The sequence below is a fragment of the Lemur catta genome, chromosome 1, assembly GCF_020740605.2.
Source record: "Lemur catta isolate mLemCat1 chromosome 1, mLemCat1.pri, whole genome shotgun sequence".
Classification (NCBI taxonomy): domain Eukaryota; kingdom Metazoa; phylum Chordata; class Mammalia; order Primates; family Lemuridae; genus Lemur; species Lemur catta.
Window position 1 is genome coordinate 126,819,249 of NC_059128.1, and position 26,217 is coordinate 126,845,465.

Genomic DNA, 26,217 nt, shown 5'->3' on the forward strand with positions numbered 1-26,217 from the left:
CTGTTATCCTCACGGGAATGGCTTTGAAGGGGAGCCTTGTGCAGAGCCTCTGCTAGGCTAAGTCCTAATCGATGGGCCTGGGGAACAGAAAGAACTGGAGAATGGCAGGTTTGACCTGGGTCCCCTTCCTCCTAGATGCCAAAATACATCTTACTTGGTTGGACAGAGTGTCATCCTATGTGAATTCCCAGTTGCACCCCAGCATTGGGAGATATATTAGAATGTAGCTTCCCCCAAAGTTTGGAGACAGTAGTACTGCAATATGCTCCAAAGGGAAAGGAATCCATGGTCAAAAAAATTTGGGAAATATGACAGACTCTGTCCTCTTCCTCCTCATGAGATTCACACTGCACAGTAGTGTATTAAAGGCTCTGACAAGTCCTGCAATAAGAAAATCTGTTTAATCTTGTTTTGTATTTCCCCCACTTAATTGACCATGCCATCTTTACCATGGAGCCCTTGGTAACGTTTCCTGGCCGACTTTAGGAAGGTCTGAATTGGTCATTTTATGACAAGAAAGTCTACATTCAGAATGGTCCTTAATCCAATTCAATTTTCAGAAAAAAACTATAATGTAGTAAGTATTTTATAATCAGGTCCCTGCCCTTATACAGTCTAATTAGGAAGACAGTACTCATTGGGGAGAGGTTTTTTTTTAAATGATAATATAGTATGCCACTTAACCACATTGCCAAGCCCGTTTTATCTTCCATCATAAAGTCAAATGAGCCCCCACTGAGGTTCTGTCCTCAGAAGTCTGACTTTATTTTTCAGATTAAATAAATCTGCTAATGCACTTCCTGTGACATCCATGTCACTTCTGACTTCTGCTTCAAGGTAAATAGGTAGAGCCCAGAGTCCTGCCCTGAGTTTGTCTGAGAAGTAATCAGATCTGTTGCCTGCAGCTGTTCACTAATACTTGTTCCTGCTTAGCTCTCATCACACAGTGCTCAGAAGCAAACACCCCTGGAGGGTTTTACGCCCTGTGGAATGAACCTCAGTAAAGTTCAGAAATTTAAGGGGGCAATGCTTGTCTTTTCATACGGTTATTTTTACTGCAGTAAAATACACATAATATAAAATTTGCCATCTTAACGGTTTTTAAGTGTACAGTTCAGTGGCATGAAGTGCGTTCACACTGTCGTGCCACCATCACCGCCATCCACCTCCAGAACTCTCCTCACCTTGCAAAACTGAACTTCTGTTCCCATTAAACAATAGCTGCCTGTGTCTCCTTCCCCGGGACCTTTGGGAAACACCACTGTACTTTCTGCTTCTGTTAATTTGACTGCTAGGGACCTCATATAAGTGAAATCATGTGTTGTCTTTTTCTGAATGGCTTATGTCACTTAGCATAATATCCTCGAGATTCATCCATGCTGTAGAGATGTCAGAATGTCCTTTCCTCTTAAGGCTGAATATATTCCACTGTACGTGTGTATCCACATTTGCTTATCCATTCATGTATCCATGGACATTTGGGGTGCTTCTACATGTTAGCTGTTGTAAATAATGCTGCTATAAACATGGGTATACAAATATCTCTTCGAGACCTCCTTTGCTTTGGGTATATATCCAAAAGTGGAATTGCTGGATCACATGATAATTCTATTTTTAATTTGTTGAGGATCCACCATACAGTTTTCCACAGTGGCCACGCTACTTCGCATTCCCAACACCAGTGCATAAGGGTTCCAATTTCTCTACTTTCTCACCAACACTTGCCATTTTCTAGGGTTTTTTTTTTTTTTTTTTTTTTTTTTTTTGAGACAGAGTCTCACTTTGTTGCCCGGGCTAGAGTGAGTGCCGTGGCATCAGCATAGCTCACAGCAACCTCAGACTCCTGGGCTTAAGCGATCCTACTGCCTCAGCCTCCCGAGTAGCTGGGACTACAGGCATGAGCCACCATGCCCGGCTAATTTTTTGTATATATATTTTTTTAGTTGGCCAGATAATTTCTTTCTATTTTTAGTAGAGACAGGGTCTCACTCTTGCTCAGGCTGGTCTCGAACTCCTGACCTCGAGCGATCCACCCGCCTCGGCCTCCCAGAGCTAGGATTACAGGCGTGAGCCACCGCGCCCGGCCTCTAGGGGTTTTTTGATATTACTCATCCTCATGGGTGTGAGTGGTATCTCATTATAGTTTTGATTTGCATTTTGGTGCTTATCTTTTGTTAAAAAGCAGGAAGGGGCCAGATATGGTGGCCCATGCCTGCAATCCTAGCACTTTGAGGGGCAGAAGCAGGAGGATCGCTTGAGCTCAGGAGTTCGAGAGCAGCCTGAGCAAGAGTGAGGCCCTGTCTCTAGTAAAAATAGAAAAAATTAGCCAGGCTCAGTGGCACACACCTGCAGTCCCAGCTACTTGTTGGGAGGCTGAGGTGGGAGGATGGCTTGAGCCCAGAAGTTTGAGGGTGCAGTGAGCTGTGATGACACCGCTACACTCCAGCCCTGGGACAGAGGGAGACCCTGTCTCAGAAGAGAAAAACAGTAGGAAGGGTTGGAGAATGCACACCTCCACCCCGGGGGGCACATTCCCTGGCAGAACAGATTCAGGAAACAGGACGCAGAAGTCAAGGAGTTAGAACTTCATCCCCTTAAGACTCTCTGTGGCCTCTACACCTACAAGACTTCATGCATCCACTTCTGAAGTTCTCTGACCTTGGGAATGAGTAGATAGAGAAGAGAAAATGTCCGAGAAGCCTAAGCGTGCACAGATTCAGAGACCAGGGAGAAAGAGAGGAACGAGCAAAGGAGATGGGGAAGGAGCTGGAGTGGGTCAAGAGAAGGTTCTGTTGGAGACCCAGGCAGCAATGTGTTTAGAGAAGGAAGACACTGGGTCAGGAGCCGCTGGTAGGCCTAGAAGGTGAGTTCACGGCGGAAGTCCCTGCGTACATGTGGGGAACACAGGCATGCATTCTCAGTGGCACCTCTACAGGTATGGAAAGCCATTACTTGGGGGGCACCAGCAGTGGCTTTCGTGGGGTCTGCCAGGTGAATTTGTCAGAGGCAAGTGGGAGTATCCGTCAGGGACCAGGGGTCACCCTCCCATCAATCATCACCTCTATGTCCTAAATACGACCCACTTTCACCCCGTCTCCCCTGAATGGGTTTGCTCTGATTGAGGCTGTCGTTTCAAACTCTCCCATGAAGGTTTCCCTGCATTGAGTCTCATCGTCCTCTCTCATCATCCTACCAACTACTATCAGGCTCATCTTTCTATAAGGCAAATTTGACCATGTTACACCACCACCCGAAACCCTCCAGGGGTGCACTGCACATGGCCACCCCCTCTTTGCCAACAGAGCTGAGATTTTGTCCAGTTCTCTGCCAGCCACATGCTTCAGGGACATCTAGACCCATCTCCAGATAGGTCTTGATTAGTCAAGCCAGTCCAGTGCCTCCCTCACTAATCACTGACTTGGGAGGTGCATATGAACTCGAGGTGGAGAGGAAGCCTGAGAAAGTAGGGGAGATTCCAGGAAAGGACTCTTAGTTTCTAACACATTGACTGCCACACTAGAAAAAAAATTTTCCATGGCACCACAGTGTTTTGTTATGAAAATAGAATAAAAACATCAAAAACAAAATGATCCTTTCTAATTTAATGAAAAAAATTATTTTTTATTGTTTTTTTGGGCATGAGTTATGTGCAACTTGAAAAATGGTTCACGCTGCTCCCAAGGCAAAGAGACGTGTGAGTTACAAATGATTCATGAAGCCCCGGGCTCAAAACTAGCGTGAGTTAAAAACAGCTCACATGGTAGTTAATGTGCTACAGACAAAGAAAGGATTCCTGGTACTTAAAATGAGGCACAAAGAAGAAATGTAATTCTTTTCTGCCTCTGGATGATGATGTGTAACGATGTAATGCCTGGGGCCACTGCAGCCATTTTGTGATCATGAGAAGAATTGTCAATATAATGAGGATGGAATAGGGAACAGGCAAAAAGAACCTGAGTGCTTGATGACCGCTGAGCATATTGTGCCCCTACTCTGGGCTTCCAGTTATATAAGGTTGTACATTTTCTTTCTTTCTTTCTTTTTTTTTTTTTTTGAGACAGAGTCTCACTTTGTTGCCTGGGCTAGAGTGAGTGCCGTGGCGTCAGCCTAGCTCACAGCAACCTCAAACTCCTGGGCTTAAGCGATCCTCCTGCCTCAGCCTCCCGAGTAGCTGGGACTACAGGCATGCGCCACCATGCCCAGCTAATTTTTTCTATATATATATTTTTTAGTTGTCCAGATAATTTTTATTTCTATTTTTAGTAGAGATGGGGTCTCGCTCAGGCTGATCTCGAACTCCTGACCTCGAGCGATCCATGCCTCGGCCTCCCAGAGGGCTAGGATTACAGGCGTGAGCCACCGCGCCCGGCCCATACATTTTCTTTATTGATTAAACCTGCAGAATCAACTTTTTCTCTTACTTGCCACCGAAAGCATCCTCAGTTACCACTGAACGTCGAGTAATTCCCATATACCTTTCTAATTCTCCAACATTATTCTCAAGCACCTCTTCTCTTCAATGCCTCTCTTGCCTCTCCTCTCCCGGCAGAAGTGATCTTCTCTCCCTTGTCCCCCATCCCCTTCTCCTCCTTCTGCCCTTGCTGTTCCCTGTACCCTACCTCACTTCTAGGTCCAGACTCACTCCATGCACACAGATTTTTACCTGGCCCCAGCCCCCTTCTCCAGGAGACTTTGAGCTTCTTGAGAGCAAAGAGGGTGTCTTATTCTGTTCTGTTTCTCCCAGGGGTCACCACACTGCCTGGCACGTCGTGGTCACTCAGTAAATATTTACTGCAGGACACTGATGTGGACAGGCTGGCTGCCGGCTGGCAGGAGCAAGAACAGATCTGAGGGAACAAGGGCCGGGATGCCAGGGCGCGGCGTGTGGTGTGGGAGGGTGTGTGCGCACACGTGTTGACTGCTGTCTGTACCTCTCTGCTGGGGGACGGCATGAAAGGGAGCCTGTGTGGACGGGATGAGCACTAACAAGCGGGTGACTGTGGGCTTGTGTGCGAGGGAAGTCTCCCGTGCAAGGAGGGATGAAAGGGAGTTTGTTTGAGCCACTGGGGCGTGAGACTGTCGGGAGTGAAATTCTGACGACTGAGTCAGAAGCAAGGAAGGAACACATGTAAATTTTTCTCATCACTCAAAATGTTGGTCTGCCCAAGAGCTTTTCCTAAAGCTGCCTCTGCCATTTATGAAGTCCTGGCTTCCAACCCTTTCCTTGTCTTCAAGCACGCTCACCCTGCCCACGTTTTCCACATCTCTTTTTCGTCGCCTGAGTTTCATGAGGCAGATTGTCACAACAATAACAGATCATCACCTAGTGTGCGGGTCACCCAGGTGTTTTTGAAAACATTTGTTTTGGGCCAGGCGCGGTGGCTCACGCCTGTCATCCTAGCACTCTGGGAGGCCGAGGCGGCTGGATCCTTTGAGCTCAGGAGACCAGCCTGAGCAAGAGCGAGACTCTGTCTCTACAAAAAATATAAAGAAATTATATGGACAACTAAAAATATATACAGAAAAAAATTAGCCGGGCATGGTGGCACATGCCTGTAGTCCCAGCTACTCAGGAGGCTGAGGCAGGAGGATCGCTTGAGCCCAGGAGTTTGAGGTTGCTGTGAGCTAGGCTGATGCCACGGCACTCACTCTAGCCCAGGCAACAGAGTGAGACTCTGTCTCAAAAAAAAAAAAAAGAGACCCACCATTGATATTAACTTAGCAGGTCACAACTTCAATTTTTAAATAAAAGAATAAGATGAAAAAAAAATGAAAAGGATGAGGAGTCCCACCTGTAGTAAGGGAAAGTGGTATTTCAGTTTAAAATGTGTTTTAAAAATTTGAGGTCATGACGTGAAATGAAATTTGTTGCTGTTGGGTGCAGTCAAAAAGTATGAAGTCCTCCAGCCTAGTTCATGGCTCACACTGTGTCAGTTCTCTCAGGGTGGCCCAACAAAACACTGCAGACTGAGTGGCTTAAACAGGCATTTGCTCACAGTCCTGGAGGCTGGAAGTTCAAGATCAAGGTGCCGGCGGGATTGGTTCCCTGCTTGACTCTCTCCTTGGCTTGCAGAGCTCCTGTTTAATGGGTGCAGAGCTTCAGTTTTGCAAGATGGAAGAGCTCTGGAGCCGGATGGTGGTGATGGCTGCACAACAATGTGAATGCACTTAATGCCACAGAATGGTACACTTCAGAATGGTTAAGATGGCAGATTTTATGTTGTGTATATTTAGGCACAATATTAAAGAAAGTACAGGAAATGAAAACAAGGGTGAAGGTGGGGGAGGGAGGGTAGCTCCAAGCACACACAGGGGCGAGGGGCTCTGGTTTTCCTAAACTGTCAGTCCCAAAATTCATGGAAGGGGACCCCTGTTATTTGTTTTGTTTTGTGCTTTGTGTGAGCTCCTTATAGATTAGTCTCTGGTGAAGTGACTGTGAGCCCAGGACAAGCCCCCTCCCACCCCCAGGGAAGCCAGACTTCTCAGTCTGCTGAGATCCCGGATCCGGTGGTGTTCCTTTCCCAGAGCAGGGTCCACATGGGCGACTCATCCTTGTGTCTGGTCCCAGTGCAGACAGTAGACGCTTGAGCATTAGTTACATGAATTAATGGACAAAAGGGACACAGTTAAGATGGGAAACGAATGTTTCCTGATGGCTTCCACTCCCAGGTGCACATGGCAAATGACAAACTGTGCTCTGCTTTTCCTATTGAACTTGACTTTTTCAAATTTATATTGAAGCGTGAAACAGTTTGAAAAGTTGATTGCACAATAAAACTGTGCTTCCCAGGTGCTGTTTACACAAACATTCCTTATTAATACAGTTTATTTCCAATCATTCCAGAATCTGATTTCCTTAGGTCCTGGCAGTGATTCATTTGGCCTTCCAGTTTCCAGCGGGAACTGAACTCAAATTGGCTGTCCTTGCAAAGAAAACGGCAAAGGCGGGAACACTAGATTGAGGAACAATTGTGCTTACCAGAATAAGAACTCCCAGTTATTAATATTTCTTTCTTACTAAAGCCCTAACTAGAATTTCAAAAAATGACTATGTCTCCTTGCTGCCCTCAGGTGGTCTAGAAAGATGGTGCTATCTTGAAATAAATCCCTCTGGTTCACCCCCACTCCAAATCCAGGGAAAAGTATCTCCCGCTGCCCTAGCCAGTAAGACACATCAGATGAAGTCACCCTTGTCTTCATTCTTTAGGGACAGGGGAAAGGATTGGAAAGACCCAGTCTGCTTGTTCAAGGGGGAGGGGGTGGGTTGAAGACCTGCCGGAAGGCTGCCTTTGTCAGAGCACAAATATTCACCCCTTAATTGGAAGCCACAATGTCCTTCTTATGCCTTTCATTAAATGCTAATGCATTACACATTGTCCTAGATTTGAAAAGGTAGTGGGTCTACCAGGAAAGGGATACAAAACTCAACACACCCTCAGTTCCAGAGCATTCATTTCTGCTCTAGTAAAGAGCTAATTGAATGAAAGAAATGGATTTAACACACTTAAATGATACACCAATGGTCTTTATTCGTTGTAAACCCTAAATTAGTTTCTATTAAAACAGTAACATTTCATTTTTACTGTTTTATTTCCATTAAAGTAACACCATTGCACTGCAACATTAACTATAGGCAATGAAGTACCTCATACATGTTTTGTTATTTTGTTAACAAGCGATAGAAAAGATTACATCATCTCGTTAAGAAAACATTTTCCAGCAGGGCACGGTGGCTCATGCCTGTAATCCTAGCACTCTGGGAGGCTGAGGCGGGTGGATCGCTCAAGGTCAAGAGCTCGAAACCAGCCTGAGCAAGAGCGAGACCCCGTCTCTACCAAAAAAAAATAGAAAGAAATTATCTGGCCACTAAAATATATATAGCAAAAATTAGCCGGGCATGGTGGCGCATGCCTGTAGTCCCAGCTACCCGGGAGGCTGAGGCAGTAGGATCGCTGAAGCCCAGGAGTTTGAGGTTGCTGTGAGCTAGGCTGACGCCACAGCACTCTAGCCCAGGCAACAGAGTGAGACTCTGTCTCAAAAAAAAAGGTGTCCTTAGACACCTTGTTTCATTTTGGTTTCCTTTAAAAGAGTTGTAGCAAAGGGCTATTTCAAAGGTTGGTTCTTTCTCCTTTCACCAGACGAGCCTGGAACTTCCATATGTCCTGGAAACAAAGCCAAACAGAATGAGTTTATGGAACACTTCAATTTGTCTTCAATTTCACCATGAGGCAAAGTAGATTTCTAGCCTCTACAAAAGCTTATATAGGGGAAAAAAATGCCCATAACTGTTATATTGATTAGTAAATAAAACATATCCTGAGACTCCAATTAATCTACTTACTGACATGTAATATGGTGTTAACTAAACTAAATCATTGGGTCTCCAAGCTGTCAGCCCTGTTTCATTGAGTGCACTTGTTGATGACAGACGGTGTAATTGGGTCGGTGTCACGTCTGGTCACGTACAAACAGCTCACTACCATTTTCCTGCTGGCCTTTGTGATACCTGACTGAACCATTTTGACTGGCCTACCTCTGATGAGAGCATAATTGTGAAAATGGTGTCATGGGTTACTGGTTTATTTATTTTTCCCCCCTTTGCTCTTAATAAAAAGATTTAAATGTTCTTATTTCCTAACTTTTGTTTATTTTTGAGCAAACATCAAGGTATGGTGGAAAGAATGATTTTTGCATTAAACCTCTGAAATCTATAGCTCTGTCACTTACATAACTTGGGCCAACTTCTGGGGTTCATTACACATTAACAGTACAGAGCGCTACTGACTACTCCATTGGGTTTTGGTAGGAAAATAAGAAAAGGGAGATGAAAATGCTGTTGTGTCTGACAAAGAATTACATAGCAGAAGTTAACACTGCTATCCTAAATAAACCTGATAAACTGTAACTTATACAGTACCTAAAATAAATACAGGAGGTATTCATTGAGCACAACCTTGACAAACCTCGAACACAATGTACACATTTTAGTTTTCTGCCTTAAAATTCAGGGTGTTAGGCCAGGTGCAGTGGCTCACGCCTGTAATACCAGCACTTTGGGAGGCTGAGGTGGGAGGATCGCTTGAGGCCAGGAGTTTGAGACCAGCCTGAGCAAGAGCGAAACCCCCATCCCTAAAAAAAAAAAAATAGAAAAAGTAGCTGGGTGTGGTGGCATCCGACTGTAGTCCCAGCTACTCAGGAAGCTGAGACAGGAGGATCCCTGAGCCCAGGAATATGAAGTTGCAGTGACCTATGATGATGACACTGCATTCTACCCTGGGAGACAGAGCAAGACTCTGTGCGCACCATCTGGGGGATGGACATGGTTGAAGCTCTGATTTGGGGGGGATGGGGGAGCAAGAGCAATATACATAATGTAAACTTTTGTACCCCCATAATATGCTGAAATAAAAAAATAAAATAAAATTAATTAATTAATGCTAAAGAAAAGATTAAGTGTGTTAGACTGAAGTCCCAAATGACAAAATACATTGGCTCTGTAAGGCATTGTAAGTACTGTACAAACGGAGAAGAAGGACAAGAATTTCTAGGATCTGCAAAGGCGAAATCAGGGCATTTTCAGATATGGGACACACTTGTGGGTTCTAAAGGGAGGGGCAAGTTTCTTGAGCTGGGACGGTATCTGGGAAGACAGTTCTCAGTGGCAGGACAGCATGTCCTCAATTTGGGGCACATGCATGCATTTATGATCATCTAATACAAATATTAAAAATGGGATCAGCTTCTTGGTTCAGAGGCTAAAGTGTGCATATTCTATGAAGTACATATGCTTATTTATTTGCCTTGATTGATAATTTGTCAATGGGTGATCAACAGCATTGAATATCCACTGGTTAAAAACAAATACTTTACAACCATTGTGCATTAGCTAGGAAAGCCTATGACATATTGTCTCGGGGTCCTTATCAGTTTGCACTGGTGATCTTTAATCTCTGCTATGCGCAAACAAGGCCTCTTATATAACTCCAGCTACAAATTTGCCAAAACAAAAGCTTGCTCAAGAATTGCCCTCTGGGTATCTTGTTGGACTTCCTAATGCATAAATTACTCTACGCTAATAAAGGCAGTCTGCGACTGAGATCCTAAACCTTTAACTTTCCTTCTAGGCCTTCAGAAGGCAGTGCTTTGTTCTTCATTTTCTCTTGTCTAAATCTGCATTTTTTATCTTGACTGTCCTGTGCGGGCTGGGACTGCCTGCATAGCCTATCACAAAGACATAAAGAAGCAGCATGAAGTTCCAAAATCCCCCATGAGGGAATCCAAATGGAAAATTCATTATCATTCTTGGTGGTGGCTGAGCAAATGTTTCTAGAATAAACTCTAAACCCACGCACTATATACTTTCTTTCTTTCTTTTTTTTTTTGAGACAGAGTATCACTCTGTTGCCCAGGCTAGAGGGCTAGAGTGCTGTGGCATCAGCCTAGCTCACAGCAACCTCAAACTCCTGGGCTCAAGCGATCCTCCTGCCTCAGCCTCCCGAGTAGCTGGGACTACAGGCATGCACCACCATGCCCGACTCATTTTTCTATATATATTTTTAGCTGTCCATATAATTTCTTTCTATTTTTAGTAGAGACGGGGTCTCGCTCTTGCTCAGGCTGGTCTTGAACTCCTGAGCTCAAACAGTCCTCTCGCCTCGGCCTCCCAGAGTGCTAGGATTACAGGCGTGAGCCACCACACCCGGCCGCACTATATACTTTCAAATGAAATTAGGTATAAGAAGTATGAAGCATCTGCAGAAAAAAGCCCAGATTTCTACCACATTGTTTTATACAAACATACCTTCAAGGTGATGCTGTCATCAAGCTCATAGCCTTCAGTTATTATCCCCTTAAGCTCCTTCTCGATGTTTTCTTGAGTGGTGCCCTTCACATCAATGTAGTAGCTATCCGCACAGGTGAAATGGCAGGAAATTGCCTGTGGAAGGAAACAAATTGATATTGGAGAAAAACATCCCATTAATACCAGCAACTAAGGAAGGAGTCCTTTTCTCCCTTGCAGTTTGATTTCTAAACTCAAAGTTCCATATCTAGGCCAGGTGCGGTGGCTCACGCCTGTAATCCTAGCCCTCTGGGAGGCCGAGGCGGGAGGATCGCTCGAGGTCAGGAGTTCGAGACCAGCCTGAGCGAGACCCTGTCTCTACTAAAAATAGAAAGAAATTATCTGGACAACTAAAAATATATATATAGAAAAAATTAGCCAGGCATGATGGCGCATGCCTGTAGTCCCAGCTACTCGGGAGGCTGAGGCAGTAGGATTGCTCGAGGTCAGGAGTTCAAGACCAGCCTGAGCGAGACCCTGTCTCTACTAAAAATAGAAAGAAATTATCTGGACAACTAAAAATATATATATAGAAAAAATTAGCCAGGCATGATGGCGCATGCCTGTAGTCCCAGCTACTCGGGAGGCTGAGGCAGGAGGATTGCTTAAGCCCAGGAGTTTGAGGTTGCTGTCAGCTGGGCTGACGCCACAGCACTCACTCTAGCCCAGGCAACAAAGTGAGACTCTGTCTCAAAAAAAAAAAAAAAAAGTTCCATATCTATCTCTTTGTAGTTCAGCCTCTTTCTTTTCTTTTCTTTTCCTTTCTTTCTTTCTCTTTCTTTCTTTCTTTCTTTCTTTCTTTCTTTCTTTCTTTCTTTCTTTCTTTCTTTCTTTCTTTCTTTCTTTCTTTCTTTCTTTCTTTCTTTTTTGTTCCCAGCTAAAGGCTAATTGACAAGTTACAAAAGATCTTTAACTATCTGTGATATTTATTTCCAAAAGGTATGTATGGAATAGGAAGCGTAATCACGTTAACTAAAGATCTTTAACATTTTTAGCATTTGATTTTCCTAATGAATAGACATCCCAAAGTCTTAAAAGGGAACGTATTCCACTGTAGTTCATCCTCTTCCTAGTCACAAAAGTTAGTAACCCAGGTGAACTTGGGATGGGTTGTTATTTTAATGGCCATAGATTGGGAAAAGAATTGAAAATACCTTGAGACGGAAAATACTACACACACCCCTCCTCTCAAATCCAAAGGACAGTTCAAGGCCAATACCGCTGACACATATTACCCATGTGGTTTCCTGCTTGGGAGGTGAAGATGAAGCTACGTGGTTCTTCCCATACTAGAAAATGTTATAAACAGATCTAAGCTGCAAGGCAGTAGTTCAAAAGCACCTTCCTCGTCATCAGTTAATTATCTTAAGGTGATTACACCCATCAGAAGGACTTCCCACTCTGCCCCGAACACCAAATTTCTGGGGAGTGGAGTCACAAGTTCCCTTGCCTATGGGAGCTCCAACGGCCACGCAGAGGAAAAGGAAAAGGAAAAAGGTGCCTTCTACACCCATGTCTTTCTGTAGTAACAGTTAATATTTTTCCAGACCGTTACAGTTATTGAAAAAAATATTGAAAAACTACAAAGCCAATATATTAAAACTCACAACATTATTAGCATCATTGTGCCTGCACTTCCCTGCTTGCATGGCTTTGAGGGTTCTCTGCTAGTGCCGGATCTGATCCTGTCTTTTATTTAAAATGTCAGTATTGGCTGGGCGCAGTGGCTAACGCCTGTAATCCTAGCCCTCTGGGAGGCCGAGGCGGGAGGATCACTCGAGGTCAGGAGTTCGAGACCAGCCTGAGCGAGACCCCAATCTCTACTAAAAATAGAAATAAATTATCTGGAAAACTAAAAATATACATAGAAAAAATTAGCTGGGCATGGTGGCGCATGCTTGTAGTCCCAGCTACTCGGGAGGCTGAGGCAGTAGGATCACTTGAGCCCAGGAGTGTGAGGTTGCTGTGAGCTAGGCTGACACCACGGCACTCACTCTAGCCTGGGCAACAAAGTGAAACTCTGTCTCAAAAAATAAATAAATAAATAAATAAATAAATAAATAAAATGTCAGTATTGTGTGCAGTGTGCATTTTTTTCTGCATGATTTTTTTAAATATTGCATTAAAATATTATGTAAGTTGATTGCTGAAGGTTTGGTTTGGTTTGGTTTGATATCCCCTGAAATTTTGCCTCCAGAGGAGAGTGCCTAAATGAATGAACAGAAGATGAAATTTGACACCTAACCCTTGAGCTATTGGTAGGAACTGCTCAATGAACTAGAAAGACCCAGGAAGCCCCCCAAAATTTAGTATGGAAAACCATATTACCTTCAGGTAGTGTAAGCCCACAGTTTTGTCAGATCTGCTTAATTTAAGAGAAAAGAGGAATGGGGTTAGGGGAACTTACAAGGGGTTTTGTCAATTTTTAAATGTAAGCAATGACATTATTAAGTTTAAAACACTCTAAGGATGAGTGATGGGAAGAGACCATGGCCATCTGCTAAATCGGATTTCTGGGCAGCCAATTCAGAATGTTTGTTTTGGATCAATTACTATTTTTATCAATAGCAAAGATCATTACAAACTCTCCTTTTGTTATGGTTACTATGAGCAATAGAAATTCCACATTTTTGTATTTTAGTATTTCAGCCATTGTTTTTGCCTCAGAAAGCACGGGCTGGGTGCCCGCAAGTCAGCTGTTGCTTGGAAGCAAGTTCACAAATGTTCATGATTCAATGTTGACAAGGTCAAGGTCCTGAGGTCACCTGGCTTCTCACCGGAAGAGCAAAACAAGCAGAGGGAAGGTAAATATATTACTATTTCCTGGTGAATAAACTGAACTTTAAGTTCAGTTTAAAGAATCACAAGTCTTTTAAATTTTAACGTATCTTGCAATTTTTGTTTCTCACCCAGAGAGCACAGCAATGTGAATACCTACCTTCCGGAATCCCTTTGTTTGGTTCCGACCAGACCCGTGGATCAGCAAAGGATGAAAGAAAACAGTGTCCCCCTTCTCCAACTCAATGTGTACACGGGCATCGTAGTCCTTGAAGTTCTTGATCCCGTGGAACATTATGTTAACTCCCCCCTAGAAGAAGAAGCAAGGCCGACTCTATATTTGAGGAAACACCATAGTTAAAAATGTCGTCCAGGAATCACCATGGGAAGTAGGAACTCGCTAAATTCTCCCAAGAGAAAGAGATACCCAATTTAGATTCTTAGGAGTGTCTTTATTATATAATACAAAGGCCTCTCAGATGTCTGGTTTTAAAAAGTCACATGTGGATATTAAAATCACTGATATATATATATATTTGGACCAAATGAAAAATGTGGAATTTCTACCTACCCTTTGTGACAGAATTATACATGAAGATCTAGCTCAGCTTCGCCTTTTGTGGCAACCACCTTTCTTCTAGATGCTTCCAGCTTCAATCTGTAAACATCCCTCCCTGGCGTGATGTTCTCCTCACCTAGAACTTTGTACAAATTCTTCTTCTATTACCCAGGAGTGTCTCTGAGAAGCTAACGATTCTCCCAAAACAGGGGGAGAGAAAAAGCTCAATTTTTCTGCGTTCAGAAGCACTCATGTTACATCCAGAATAGTGAAAGAATAATAAATTGAAACACTGTGTTTGTTTATAACTATTTCCCAAGCCAATTACTGCTTTAGGTAATGGGTTATATCTTATTAAGGAAACAGAAGTGAGAAGCAACTGAAGTTTTTAAGCTTTTATGGGTCAGGGTTGGGGGAGCCTCCCATTCCTCTTCCTGAGTGTCCCAGATTGCTTTTGGGGAACGACCACTTCCCTCCTGGGGAGTGTTGAGACTCTGACCTGGTGCCCTGCTCCCTGGCCAACGTGGATGTGTGACCTAAGCTAAGCTAATCAGACCGCCCACCGCCCCTACTTTGAGCAGAGATTCAGAGACCCCCAAATGCTCCCGAAGCCCCCCAAATCATTCCTTGTGCCTCCAGTCAGCCAGAGCCCAATGCTGCCCCTTGCACTAAACTTTAATTGATGAATCTCACAATTTCAGGTTTTTGTTTTGTTTTGTTTATTTTGAGGCAGGGTTTGGGACTCTTGCCTGGGCTAGAGTGCAGTGGTGTGATCATAGCTCACAGCAACCTCAAACTCCTGGGCTTGAGTGATCCTCCTGCCTCAGCCTCCTGAGTAGCTGGGACTGCAGGTACATGCCACCACACCCAGCTAATTTTTCTCATTTTTTTGTAGAGACCGGGTCTTGCTATATTGCCCAAGCTGGTCTCAAACTCCTGGCCTCAAGCGATCCTCTCGCCTCAGCCTCTCAAAATGCTAGGATCTCATCACACATGCGCTCAAATGCATTGACTACTTCCAGCATCAACAGCTGAATGGATAAACAAGCCGCGGTATAGCCACGTAACAGAACACCACTCAGCAATGGAAGGGAAAGAACAGTCGATCCATGCAACAGCATCGATGAGTCTCAAAATAACTGTGAGTGAAAGAAGCCACAGAAAAGAAAGAAGCATGTGCTACAGGATCACATGTATATGACATTTTAGAAAACGCAAACTCATCTACAGCAACAGAAAGCAACTCAGTGTTTGCCTGGGGCTGGGAGGAGGGCAGAGTGATTATCTTCATTGTCATGATGATTTTGCAGGGGGTGGGGTTAGGGGCGTCAAAAATGATCAAACTATGCACACAAAATATGTACAGTTTATTACATAACAATTATACCTCAATAAAACTTTTTTTAAAAAATTAAAAGCTCTTCTAGCATCCTAAAAAAAAAAAAGTCCCCATTCTCCACCCCAAAGAAACTGTAGACTCGTTAGTATGACAAACAACATCCTTCCTAATCTGGTCCTAATGTACCTTTCCTGGCTCACCTCTGCTACTCCCCAAAATGTGCCCCCAGCTAGCCTGTGAGCCCCGGGGATCCTTCCCGTCCCCTCCTCTTCCTTACTCGAGAGACCCCATCGGTGAGTAAGGCTTACTTAGCACTTAGCACACACGTGCGGGGTCGAAGTGTTTATGTCTTACCTCTGCAATTAGGCTTTACAATCTCAGATTCCATAATCGGCACCTGCCTAGGTTTCCCACTTTGGTGGCGCTTCTATACTACAGCAGGTATAGCAGGATTTCTCAGTGTAGTACAAGCCACCTGCACTAGAATCTTCGGGTGTGCTTTTAAAATGCAGATACCTAGGTTCTATTTCTGAATTAGTTTCTCTAAGAGTAAGTTCTTACATTCCACATTTTAATCAGCACAAGGCATTTTAAGAACAACTATAGCATGTGATTCACGAAAATAATTTTAATTTTGTTAGTAAGAATAATGCCTTTAGACCAAGAATGCAAAATCCACATTGTCACAGCTAAGAATTGCTGAGCAAGTTTAGAGATAGTGAATAGCAGAAGCCTATGATACAGGAAGAGTCATGTTTGTTAAACTGCATTTTGGGGGGAGCCAGTCATCTGAAAATTCAGCAATAACATCTGAAAATGCCTGTTGAAAGAACAACAGTGATGAATGTTTTATCTGCCATCCTTGAACTTTCCCTGTTTTTTTTTTGTTTGTTTTTTTTTTTTGAGATAGAGTCTCACTCTGTTGGCTAGGCTAGAGTGCTGTGGCGTCAGCCTAGCTCACAGCAACCTCAAACTCCTGGGCTCAAGCGATCCTCCTGCCTCAGCCTCCCGAGTAGCTGGGACTACAGGCATGCGCCACCATGTCTGGCTAATTTTTTCTCTATATATTTTTAGTTGTCCAGATAATTTCTACCTATTTTTAGTAGAGACGGGGTCTCGCTCTTGCTCAGGCTGGTCTCGAACTCCTGAGCTCAAAGGATCCAGCCGCCTCGGCCTCCCAGAGTGCTAGGATTACAGGCGTGAGCCACCGCCCCCGGCAGTTTCCCTGATCTTAACTGCAAATATTAGGACAATGTTTTGCTAAGAAAGGAAATGCCACCTCCTTTATAAGCTCTTGCTGTTTACCAATGTGAAATAACAACGGAGAAAGAGATTCTGGCCGCGACACAGCTGCTAGAGACACCTACCTCCCACTGAGGGTAATCGTGGGGCTGCAGGGGGCCTTTGTGGGTGCCCGGGATCACGCACAGACCACCATTGTTGCGGTCAATGTGCTCCATCGCTGTCCAGGCGCAAACGATGCGATCGATGGGCCTGAAGGGGAAATAGTGCAGGTCCTGGTGCAAGGGATGACGGGATGACTTCTTGCCTGGAACAGAACCTGCTGTTAAAAGATGCTCGAGTCTCAGAATTCTTACCCTTGGCCTGAAAAACCAGAACAATGGCCCAGCCCTGCAGAAATCCAACAAATGAAGCCACAGCCTCAAAAGATAAGCACTGAATTACAACATCAAATCAACATGGTGGTTCCAAATCCTGTACTGCTGGGTTACTGGTAGCTGAGCACTCACACGATTTTCGTACATATGCCAATCATCTCTACTGCGCTTTATGCGTTTGTAACTCTGGATTTGGCCCACAGCTTAGCATGCAATAAGCATTCTAAAAACAGCTGGATTAATTAAATTAAAAATAAAGGTCTAGAGTCAAGTTTGAGTTCCCCTTTCAAGTGGCTGATGTCAAAAAAAAAAAAAAAATAGTGCTCTACGAAGTGTCCCCCACACAACTATAGGCATTCTGGGCACAGTGTCTGGTCAAAGTCACCATGACCACATTGACATCTGCCCCTGGCGGTGCTTTCTGAACTTGGTCCCCACCACCTGATCTTTCCAAGCAAGACATCCAGGAAGGAAGAGACGTGGTGCTAAGCTCAGTCCTATCACATAAACTCCACCCACCATCAACAGGAAGAAAAAGTGAAAAAGGATCAAGGACTCTATCATGGCTGATGTCTACCGCAGGTATAGCAGGATTTCTCAGTGCAGTCCAAGCCACCTGCACTAGACTCTTTGAGGGTGTTTTTAAAATGCAAAGACCTGGGTTCGATTTCTGAATCAGTTTCTCTAAGAGTGAGGTCTTACATTCTACATTTTAGCCAACACGAGACATTTTAAGAACAACCATAGTGCGTGATGCACAATAATAATTTTAATTTTGTTGGTATTACTACTAATAATAATAATGCCTTCAGACCAGGAATGCAAAATCCACACTGTCACAGCTAAGAATTGTCGATCAAGTTTAGAGATAGTGAATGGCAGAAGCCTATAATATATGAACAGTCATGTTTGTTAAACTGAATTTTTGGGGGGAGACAGTCATCTGAAAATTCAGCTATAACATCTGAAATCACTGTCACGCTTCTATGTTGTTGTAACGTAAGCTATTTTAAGACTTAAATAAAAGTACATAGACTCATTCATCCAAAGTTTGGCAGTTATACACACAACTATCATCAGAACATTGACCTTACATATTTTAATGAAACAATTTTTTCCTTTACCAGAATCAGGAGGTTTGTTTATCACCATTGTATGCATGGCCAGAATATTGGGTCCAGTGAAGCACTCCACATACTTCAGAAGCTAAGAAAAAGGAAAGCAAAAACTAAACAAACTTTGAGGGAAATCAGAAATATCAAGCAAGGGGCACAAAGTCCAACTTCCCGTATAAGAACCAGGATGGCAATAGTTTAAGAAACCAATCGGTATTTCACAACGCTGCAAACAAAGCATTTGGAAATCATTCTAAATCTACAGCCCTCTGAATTATATGGTTTTTGTTGTTGTTGTTGTTGTTTGGGTTTTTTTTTTTTTATTTTTTAGCCAGCTGGGAATGAAACAATGTTTTTTTCTACAAGAAAGACAGGAGTTTTGGCTGGGCTCAGTGGCTCATGCCTGTAATCCTAGCACTCTGGGAGGCTGAGGCAGGAGGATTGCTTGAGGTTGGGAGTTCGAGACCAGCCTGAGCAAGAGCGAGACCCCGTCTCTACTAAAAATAGAAAAAAAAATTAGCTGGGTGTCATGGTGTGCACCTCTAGTCCCAGCTACTCAGGAGGCTGAGGCAGGAGGATCCCTTGAGCCCAGGAGTTGGAAGTTGCAGGGAGCTATAACAACACCACTGCATTCTAGCCAAGGTGATCTGTCACTGCAAAAAGAAAAAAAAAAGGAGTTTCTACGAGATATCAGCTAGGAAGGACAGGAACGGCTCTTCTGCCAAACAAAGCCACAGAGGGTTGACCAGGGAGAAGGAAATTTCCTCTTTCTTTTTGGAGACTCCATGGAAGGGCCCAACACGATTGGTCGCTGCCAGATGAAAGCAGAACAGTTGTCTCGGAGGACACTTGACGATCGATGCAGCCATTCATGCCACAACTCGTTCCTGAGATGTATGAACCAGGCAGAGGGATGGGAAATGGGGCAAAGAGCGAACAAGAAAAGCAGGTCCCTGTCCCTGTCTCCGTGGAGTTTCATCTTGCGGGAAGAAAGATGTTAAACCAATCGTGACATGGGTCATAGTGGCCGAGACATGTAGCATTATGAAGAATGTGACAGGGAGTGCTAACTAGTCACCGGGCCTAGGAGCCAGGCTGCTGTCTTGCGCATGGGAAGGCAGAAAGGATTCCATGCTGAGGACCTACTATGCGCCTCCTGCTGAGGGCCTACTATGCTCCCCCTGCTTAGGCTCAAATGGACTCTAGACATCAGCCCGTGTAAGCCACACAACAATGCCTTAAATTCATGCCCCCATTAATTAATAAACCCTTCACATTAATGTCCCACACAAACAAACCTGAGACTAATAAGTTGCCCAAGTTGGCAAAGTCACTTAAATGAAAAAGATGACATTCAAACTCTGATTCTGTCTGACTCCAAAAACTGAGGCTGGGAGGGCAGAGGAACACCTCCCTTTTCACTTTATGGGCTACTGCTTGGATTTTTCTCATACACATGAATTACTCGAAGAATAATAATTTTTTAAAGAGCTAATTTAAATCTGAAAACAAACTCACCCCTCTACTGATTAGATTCATAAAACAAAAAGAAAAAAATAAATGGATTTACAAATAACAGCCTCAGCAATTTCATCTCTGTGAATGTGCCACTATTGTTAGAAGAGATCTTTCTCTTTACCACAGAATTCTCAACTCTCTGTGAGAGAAAAGAGAATCGGCAAGCTCTACAACAGGGTTTCTCAATATTGGCACTATTGACATTTGGGGTGGGATAATTTTTTGTTTGGGGGACGGGGCTGTTCTGTGCATTACAGGATGTCTAGGCCCCCTGGCAGCAATCATCCCCGGCCTCTACCCATTAGGAGCCTGCAGCACACCCTGCCTCCTGCTGTGACAACCAGAAAAATGTCCCCTGGGAAGCAAAATTCCCTCCAGCTGAGAACCACTGCTCTTAGAGCCCTCTGTGGAACAGGGTTAGACTAAACCAAAAGAGCAGATTTCAGAGGCAGGTGTGCACCCGGGCTATGACACAAAGTGCAGGATGGTCTCTAACCTCAGGGAGAGTGCAGTATCTGAAGAGCTCCTTATCTTCTTGGAAGTGCTGGACCTTGTAAACCATGTTTTCATTTCTTGGATCGTATTCTGATTTCGAAATGGTCACATCTCTCATTATATTTAATCCTGGTGGTTTCACCTCCTGTCTGCAGATTTTTTCAAACTCGTTCCTGGAAAATGAAATTTGCAGGTGGATGCAAGCAAAGGCCCTGTCTTCACCACAATGCAATATATCAAGGTAGCAAAATTGCACTTGGACCCCAAATATCTACAAATAAAAACCAAATGGGCTGGGCACAGTGGCTCACTCCTGTGATCCCAGCACTTTGGGAGGCCAAGGCCAGAGGATCGCTTGAGGCCAGGAATCCAACATAAGCCTGAGCAACATAGCAAGACCCAGTCTTTACAAAAAAAAAACCTTTTTAAAAAAAATTTAGCCAAGTGTGGTGGCGCATATCTATAGTCCCAGCTACTCGAGAGGCAGGAGGATCACTCGAGCCCAGGAGGTCAAGGTTGCAGTGAGCTACAGTAGCATCTTGGTGCTCCAGCCTGGGCGACAGAGGGAGACTTTGTCTCAAAAGTAAATAAATAAATAAATAAAAAGAAAAAAGAAACTGCCAACTCAGAAGTCCTGGCTCCTAACTGTCAGGCTGAAACTCCCCACCGAAATTAAAATATTCCTTCGTTTAGCATACCAGTCGGGAAATCTTTTTATGATTTGGTTTACATTGTGATGTTAATAGTGAACTGCACTTACCATGTGCCGGATTGTTCAAAATAGTCTCCATATATTTCACCTTATTTAGTCCTAACAACAACTCTAGGACACAAGTGCCATTATAATAATATTATTCCCATTTTACAGATGCGGAAACAGGTATGGAAAGTTAGGTAAATTGCCCCGGGACACACAATGTTAAGTGCTAGAGCTGAGATTAAAGCCAGACAGTCTGGTTCCAGAGCCTGTGCTCCTAAGCACTTCCCAAAAAACCAAATCAACAACAATTATCTGAATCTGCAGGAGCTAATCTAACTTGTATTTCCATGACGTGCATATACGACATAGTTTTGGAAAATAACAAAGGGTTACTGTACTGAAAGCGTTGAATGTCAGCACTGGATACTAGATTTTTAATGACAAGAAACCCATTTTCTTCATAGAATTTTCTTTGTTCCAGGCTTAGAACATTATTATCCAGAGTATACCTAAAGGAGAAAAAAAAAAATCCCCAAATAAGTTCAATGTTTAAATCACATCCTAACAGTATGTATCAAGAACCTGAGAAATGTTCACACTCAGCATTTCCTTTTTTTTTTTTTTTTTTTTTGAGACAGAGTCTCGCTCTGTTGCCCGGGCTAGAGTGAGTGCCGTGGCGTCAGCCTAGCTCACAGCAACCTCAAACTCCTGGGCTCAAGCGATCCTCCTGCCTCAGCCTCCCGAGTAGCTGGGACTACAGGCATGCGCCACCATGCCCGGCTAATTTTTTCTATATATACTTTTAGTTGTCCAGATAATTTATTTCTATTTTTAGTAGAGACGGGGTTCCGCTCAGGCTGGTCTTGAACTCCTGACCTCGAGCGATCCACCCGCCTCGGCCTCCCAGAAGGCTAGGATTACAGGCGTGAGCCACCGCGCCCAGCAAAGCATTTCCATTTCTAAGACTTTAAGGAAATACTCTGAAAAAGTAAAAGAAGCTTGAAGTTCAAAACATTACCTATGATCACCAAAATAATGTGCATTAGTGGAAGAAAAGTAATGATGTTCTGTCCACTCAGCGGAATATGACTCAGGCGTTAAAAACAAAGGGGAAATAATAGTATGGCCAATGCTTATTATAATAAAATATGATTAAAATTATGTAAAACATGATTACAATTATGTAAAACATGACTACAATTATGTAAAACATGACACTATTTGGAAAATAAAGGACTGCAAACAAATACACCAAATATATATATATATTTTTTTTTTAAACAGTGATTGTCTTTCAGTAATGGAATTATGGATAATTTTTTTTTAATTTCTTCTATTTCTCTGATTAAAATTTTTCTGTAATAAATATATATAGTTTTTCACATGGGAAACAAATTCAACAAATTTTATATTTTTAATTGTCTCATTGATGCATTCTCAGAAGTAATCAAAATAACTAAATCCAAATAAGTATACAGCGTACCCACAAACTGAGATCACTCAATCCATTCCTTAAGACTGGAATGGTGGCTGTCTGAGAAAATTTATGAAGATCAAAGTCTTCCCCTTAAAAGGTGATTTAAGATAAGCCAAAAATGCTAGCTAGCTATTCTGGCAACATAAACAAACTACAAGCTAATGTAAATGTGATCTACCATGCTTGGATTTTTAAAAGTCAGATTATATATTTTCTGGTATTTTTCCTTCCTTCTGAATTTTAAAATACATATAAAATTAAAGTCAGGGCCTCTGAAATTTTCCACAATTGTACTAATTAGCATAAACCCTGGAAGCACAGGATTTGTATAATAAATTCTAATCAGGCAATATATTGTATTATCTATTCTATTGTAGTTACCACTCGAAACACTTTTTGCATACATAATAGTGTAGTTCAAAGTGAAAATTCGAGCTACTTACTGGAATTGCTGAGGATGGACATTGGCAGAGGAAATAGATTTTGAAATGGGGTGAGCTACCTAGGACATGAATTAAGGCAAATAAAGTGAAATGTAGGAGCCAACCTTTTCTAGAAACAACAGCCTGCCTGGATGAGTTCATAGAAGAAAGGAGTTTTCCTAAGTAGACACCAGACAATTTGATACTTAACAACTGACAGTTACATACAGGCTGTAAAGTCCCTGTTCTAACCCTTCATTTCCTTTTCTTGATGGCCTGAGGAGGTGGCTGGAAGATCCAGAGCTTTCTTATCACCCTTGCTGTGCAGAGGGGGAAATCAAGGCTTGGGGCGCTCTGTAACTGGCCACACACTCTACTTCATAGTTCCATACTTGTATCCCACGGGATTGTCCCTTCCACTAAACTGCTGAATGAATAAAAATTCAAAGGTTCAACTCTAGAAGTAAGGAGAAACATCTGCTAGTCACAAAAGGTATTTAATTTAGCGGGACTTTAGCCTGAAATATTAGAAACTGTGGCTGGTCATTAAAAAAAAAAAAAGTCTATAAAATCAAGAATGGCTCCAAGAACAGCACGATCCACACAGTTGAGAGTAACTTTAAATATCTGAAAGAACCGGAAATTGTTTTGGTAAGATCTCTTTTCCATCCAGTCACCGCAGACGGTTGACATAGGCCCTCAGGGTTTTGTTGTCATTGCTCTTGTTTCTTTAGCTTAAAGAGTTACTCTTGGAAATTTCATTTTTCATAAGCGCGCTATCATGCCTTAAATGAGGTCTTTAGATAATTTGGTGAGGACACCACGGTCCAGGAGGAAGGCAAGGGGACCCCACCTGGGGAGGCCCGTGTGTCCAGCACTGTCCCGAGAGGCTGGCGCCCTTGCCCACTCCCTGGAAGGTCCGTGTGGCCCCTGTCGCCTGCCCCCCTGTCTCGGTCCCTTCCAGGCAGCTCTGCGCCCCTGTTTACAGTGCGACTGTGCCTGGACATTTCTAGGTCTCCGGGCAGCTGCGACGTCACGCACAGCCAAGGGAAGAAAATGACAAGGCCCTTGGTGACGACCTGCCGCCCTCACACTTCACATATCGAGCAACAGAGGCCCTAAGAAAGCCCAGACCGGTGGAGAGACGCCGAACGGGCCACCGAGGCCAGGACGGCCACGCACCTGCTGGCCGGGCAGGCGCCCTCTGGGGATCTGGGGGGGCCCGGCGCCTGGGGACGCAGCCTCCTTCCCGCTCCCCCGGGCTACCGCAAGAGACGCCACCACCACGGGGACCGGCGTGCGGAGGAAGGCGCAGAGCCTGCTCCCCGCCCCGCCCCGGGGCCCGGGCCGCCTCCACGGCGGCGGCGGCGGGTCCATCTCGAGACCCGCACAGCCCAAAGGATACGACGGCCTTGGCCCGGGGGCCACCGAGGTGTGCCAGCACGGTCCGCAAGCGGGTGACAGCGCGGGACTGGCTCATGGCGGTGGCGCTGGCGAGGAGACCGATGGGCCGGCCTGTGTTCCGATTTATCTATGCAGGCGGCCCCGCCTCCAGCCCTGGAGGGCCACGGGCCAGGGCCAGCCGCGGGCGGGGGGACCCCGGGCAGCGCCGCCTCCCAGCGGGCCTGCCGGGAGCAGAGACGCCGCCGCCTCCCTCAGTCCGCACGCCGGGCCACCGGACCGCGCTGACGTCCCCTCCCTCATCCTGTTTCTAAGTCACCAAGATCCTCCCTGCCGCACCTGGGCCTGTGGGCTCTGCGACTTAGCCGAGGTCACCCAGTGACAAGCGGCAGAGCGGAGATCTGACCCACACTCCTAACTTCACGGCTTCTGTTTCCTCCCTGTTCCTTCCACGGACACCAATGAAAAAACAAAACCAAAAACACAAAGATTCATGCCTAAAAGTCAGATATGCTGTTCAAAAGAAACGTTTCATTTACCGGGAATCTAGCCCCAAAATGTTAGAAACAGTTTGGCTGGTCGTTACCAAAAAAAAAAAAAAAAAAAGGTGAATGAAATAAATGACTCCCAAAAAGTCTGATTCACACAGTCTAATATAGTTTTACATTCCTTACAGAACCAGAAATTGATCTTTTCTAAGATCTCGTTCCCATTCTATAGCTGCATGGGGTTTTTTTTTGCATAACATCTCATTGTGTTTTCCTCTCATTTTCTCAATGTGCTTTTAGCTTAAGGAGCTACTTTCAGAATGTCTGCTTCACGTAGTTATTTTATTTTATTTTATTTTTTGAGACAGAGTCTCACTCTGTTGCCCGGGCTAGAGTGCCATGGCGTCAGCCTAGCTCACAGCAACCTCAAACTCCTGGGCTCAAGCAATCCTCCTGCCTCAGCCTCCCGAGTAGCTGGGACTACAGGCATGCGCCACCATGCCCGGCTAATTTTTTTTTTTCTATATATATTTTTAGTTGTCCAGATAATTTCTTTCTATTTTTAGTAGAGACGGGGGTCTCGCTCTTGCTCAGGCTGGTCTCGAACTCCTGACCTCGAGCGATCCGCCCGCCTCGGCCTCCAACAGTGCTAGGACTACAGGCGTGAGCCACCGCGCCCGGCCGGCGTCGTTATTTTTTAAATGATGCCGCTATGTAATTTGGTGACAGCGTCACACTCCAGGAGAGATGCAGGCCAGCAATCAGCATGACGAACTGCTTCCTGGTCTCCTCCCTTGGCTTCCACTTTTGGGTCCTTTACCCCTTTCTCCATGATTCCTTCTTTCTCAGGGGGCACACTTATGTTTGTTTATTTTGCTCTTTTGAGATAGGGTGTCGCTCTGTGGCAGGCTGGAGAGCAGTGTCGTCACCTTAGCTCACAGCAGCCTCGAACTCTCGGACTCAAGCGATGCCGCCGCTTCGGACTCCCACTGCCAGGATTCCTCTTTATTTACCTCTCTCTGAACGGAAGCCCGGAGTTGGGTGGCAGGAGAGAGTCCGCCTCTTCCTGCCTCTGAGAACGGTCCCCGGGGCTGGGGACTGCGCGATGCGTGTCCCCTTACTGCCCTCTCCTGGTGAAAAGCGGGCATTGCTGAGAGGAGATAAACCAAAAGACGTGAATTCAGCTCACTCTTCTCCAAACCACTAAAAGGTCAGGAGCCCCAAAGGATGCACCGACGTTTCTGATGGTTCCTGAGACATGAAGGAAATCCTTGAATGCTCTCAATTAGCTGCCTTTTTAAAATCAGAGGGATGCAGGGTTTTAAATTTTTCATTTAAGACCCCATGGGGAATTAAAACAATAATTTCTCCTTACGTAAAGAGATAATTTGATGAATGTTACTAGTTTTAAATAGCAATTTGGCCCTTTTTCCTCCCTTCCTCTGCCATCGTGCTGCGTCCTGTTG

The 26,217-nt window shown here is 44.4% G+C and overlaps 1 protein-coding gene across 3 annotated transcripts; it reads right to left on the reverse strand.

Moving 5' to 3' along the window:
- Window positions 1-8,001: 8,001 nt before the first annotated feature.
- PHYH (phytanoyl-CoA 2-hydroxylase) lies at window positions 8,002-24,384 on the reverse strand. 3 transcript variants are annotated; one of them, XM_045533592.1, is made up of 9 exons: window positions 24,268-24,376; window positions 22,884-22,942; window positions 21,362-21,472; window positions 20,265-20,436; window positions 18,260-18,341; window positions 16,884-17,065; window positions 13,779-13,928; window positions 10,802-10,936; window positions 8,002-8,162 (listed from the first exon to the last, which is right to left on the reverse strand). In XM_045533592.1, exons 1-9 carry the CDS (start codon window positions 24,340-24,342, stop codon window positions 8,109-8,111), a joined length of 1,020 nt encoding a protein of 339 aa, XP_045389548.1. In that variant the 5' UTR covers window positions 24,343-24,376; the 3' UTR covers window positions 8,002-8,108. The 3 variants fall into 3 exon arrangements, with proteins under 3 accessions (XP_045389548.1, XP_045389564.1, XP_045389554.1); XM_045533608.1 differs by lacking the exon at window positions 13,779-13,928 and having other exon boundaries at window positions 24,268-24,384; XM_045533598.1 differs by lacking the exon at window positions 21,362-21,472 and having other exon boundaries at window positions 24,268-24,375.
- Window positions 24,385-26,217: the final 1,833 nt, after the last annotated feature.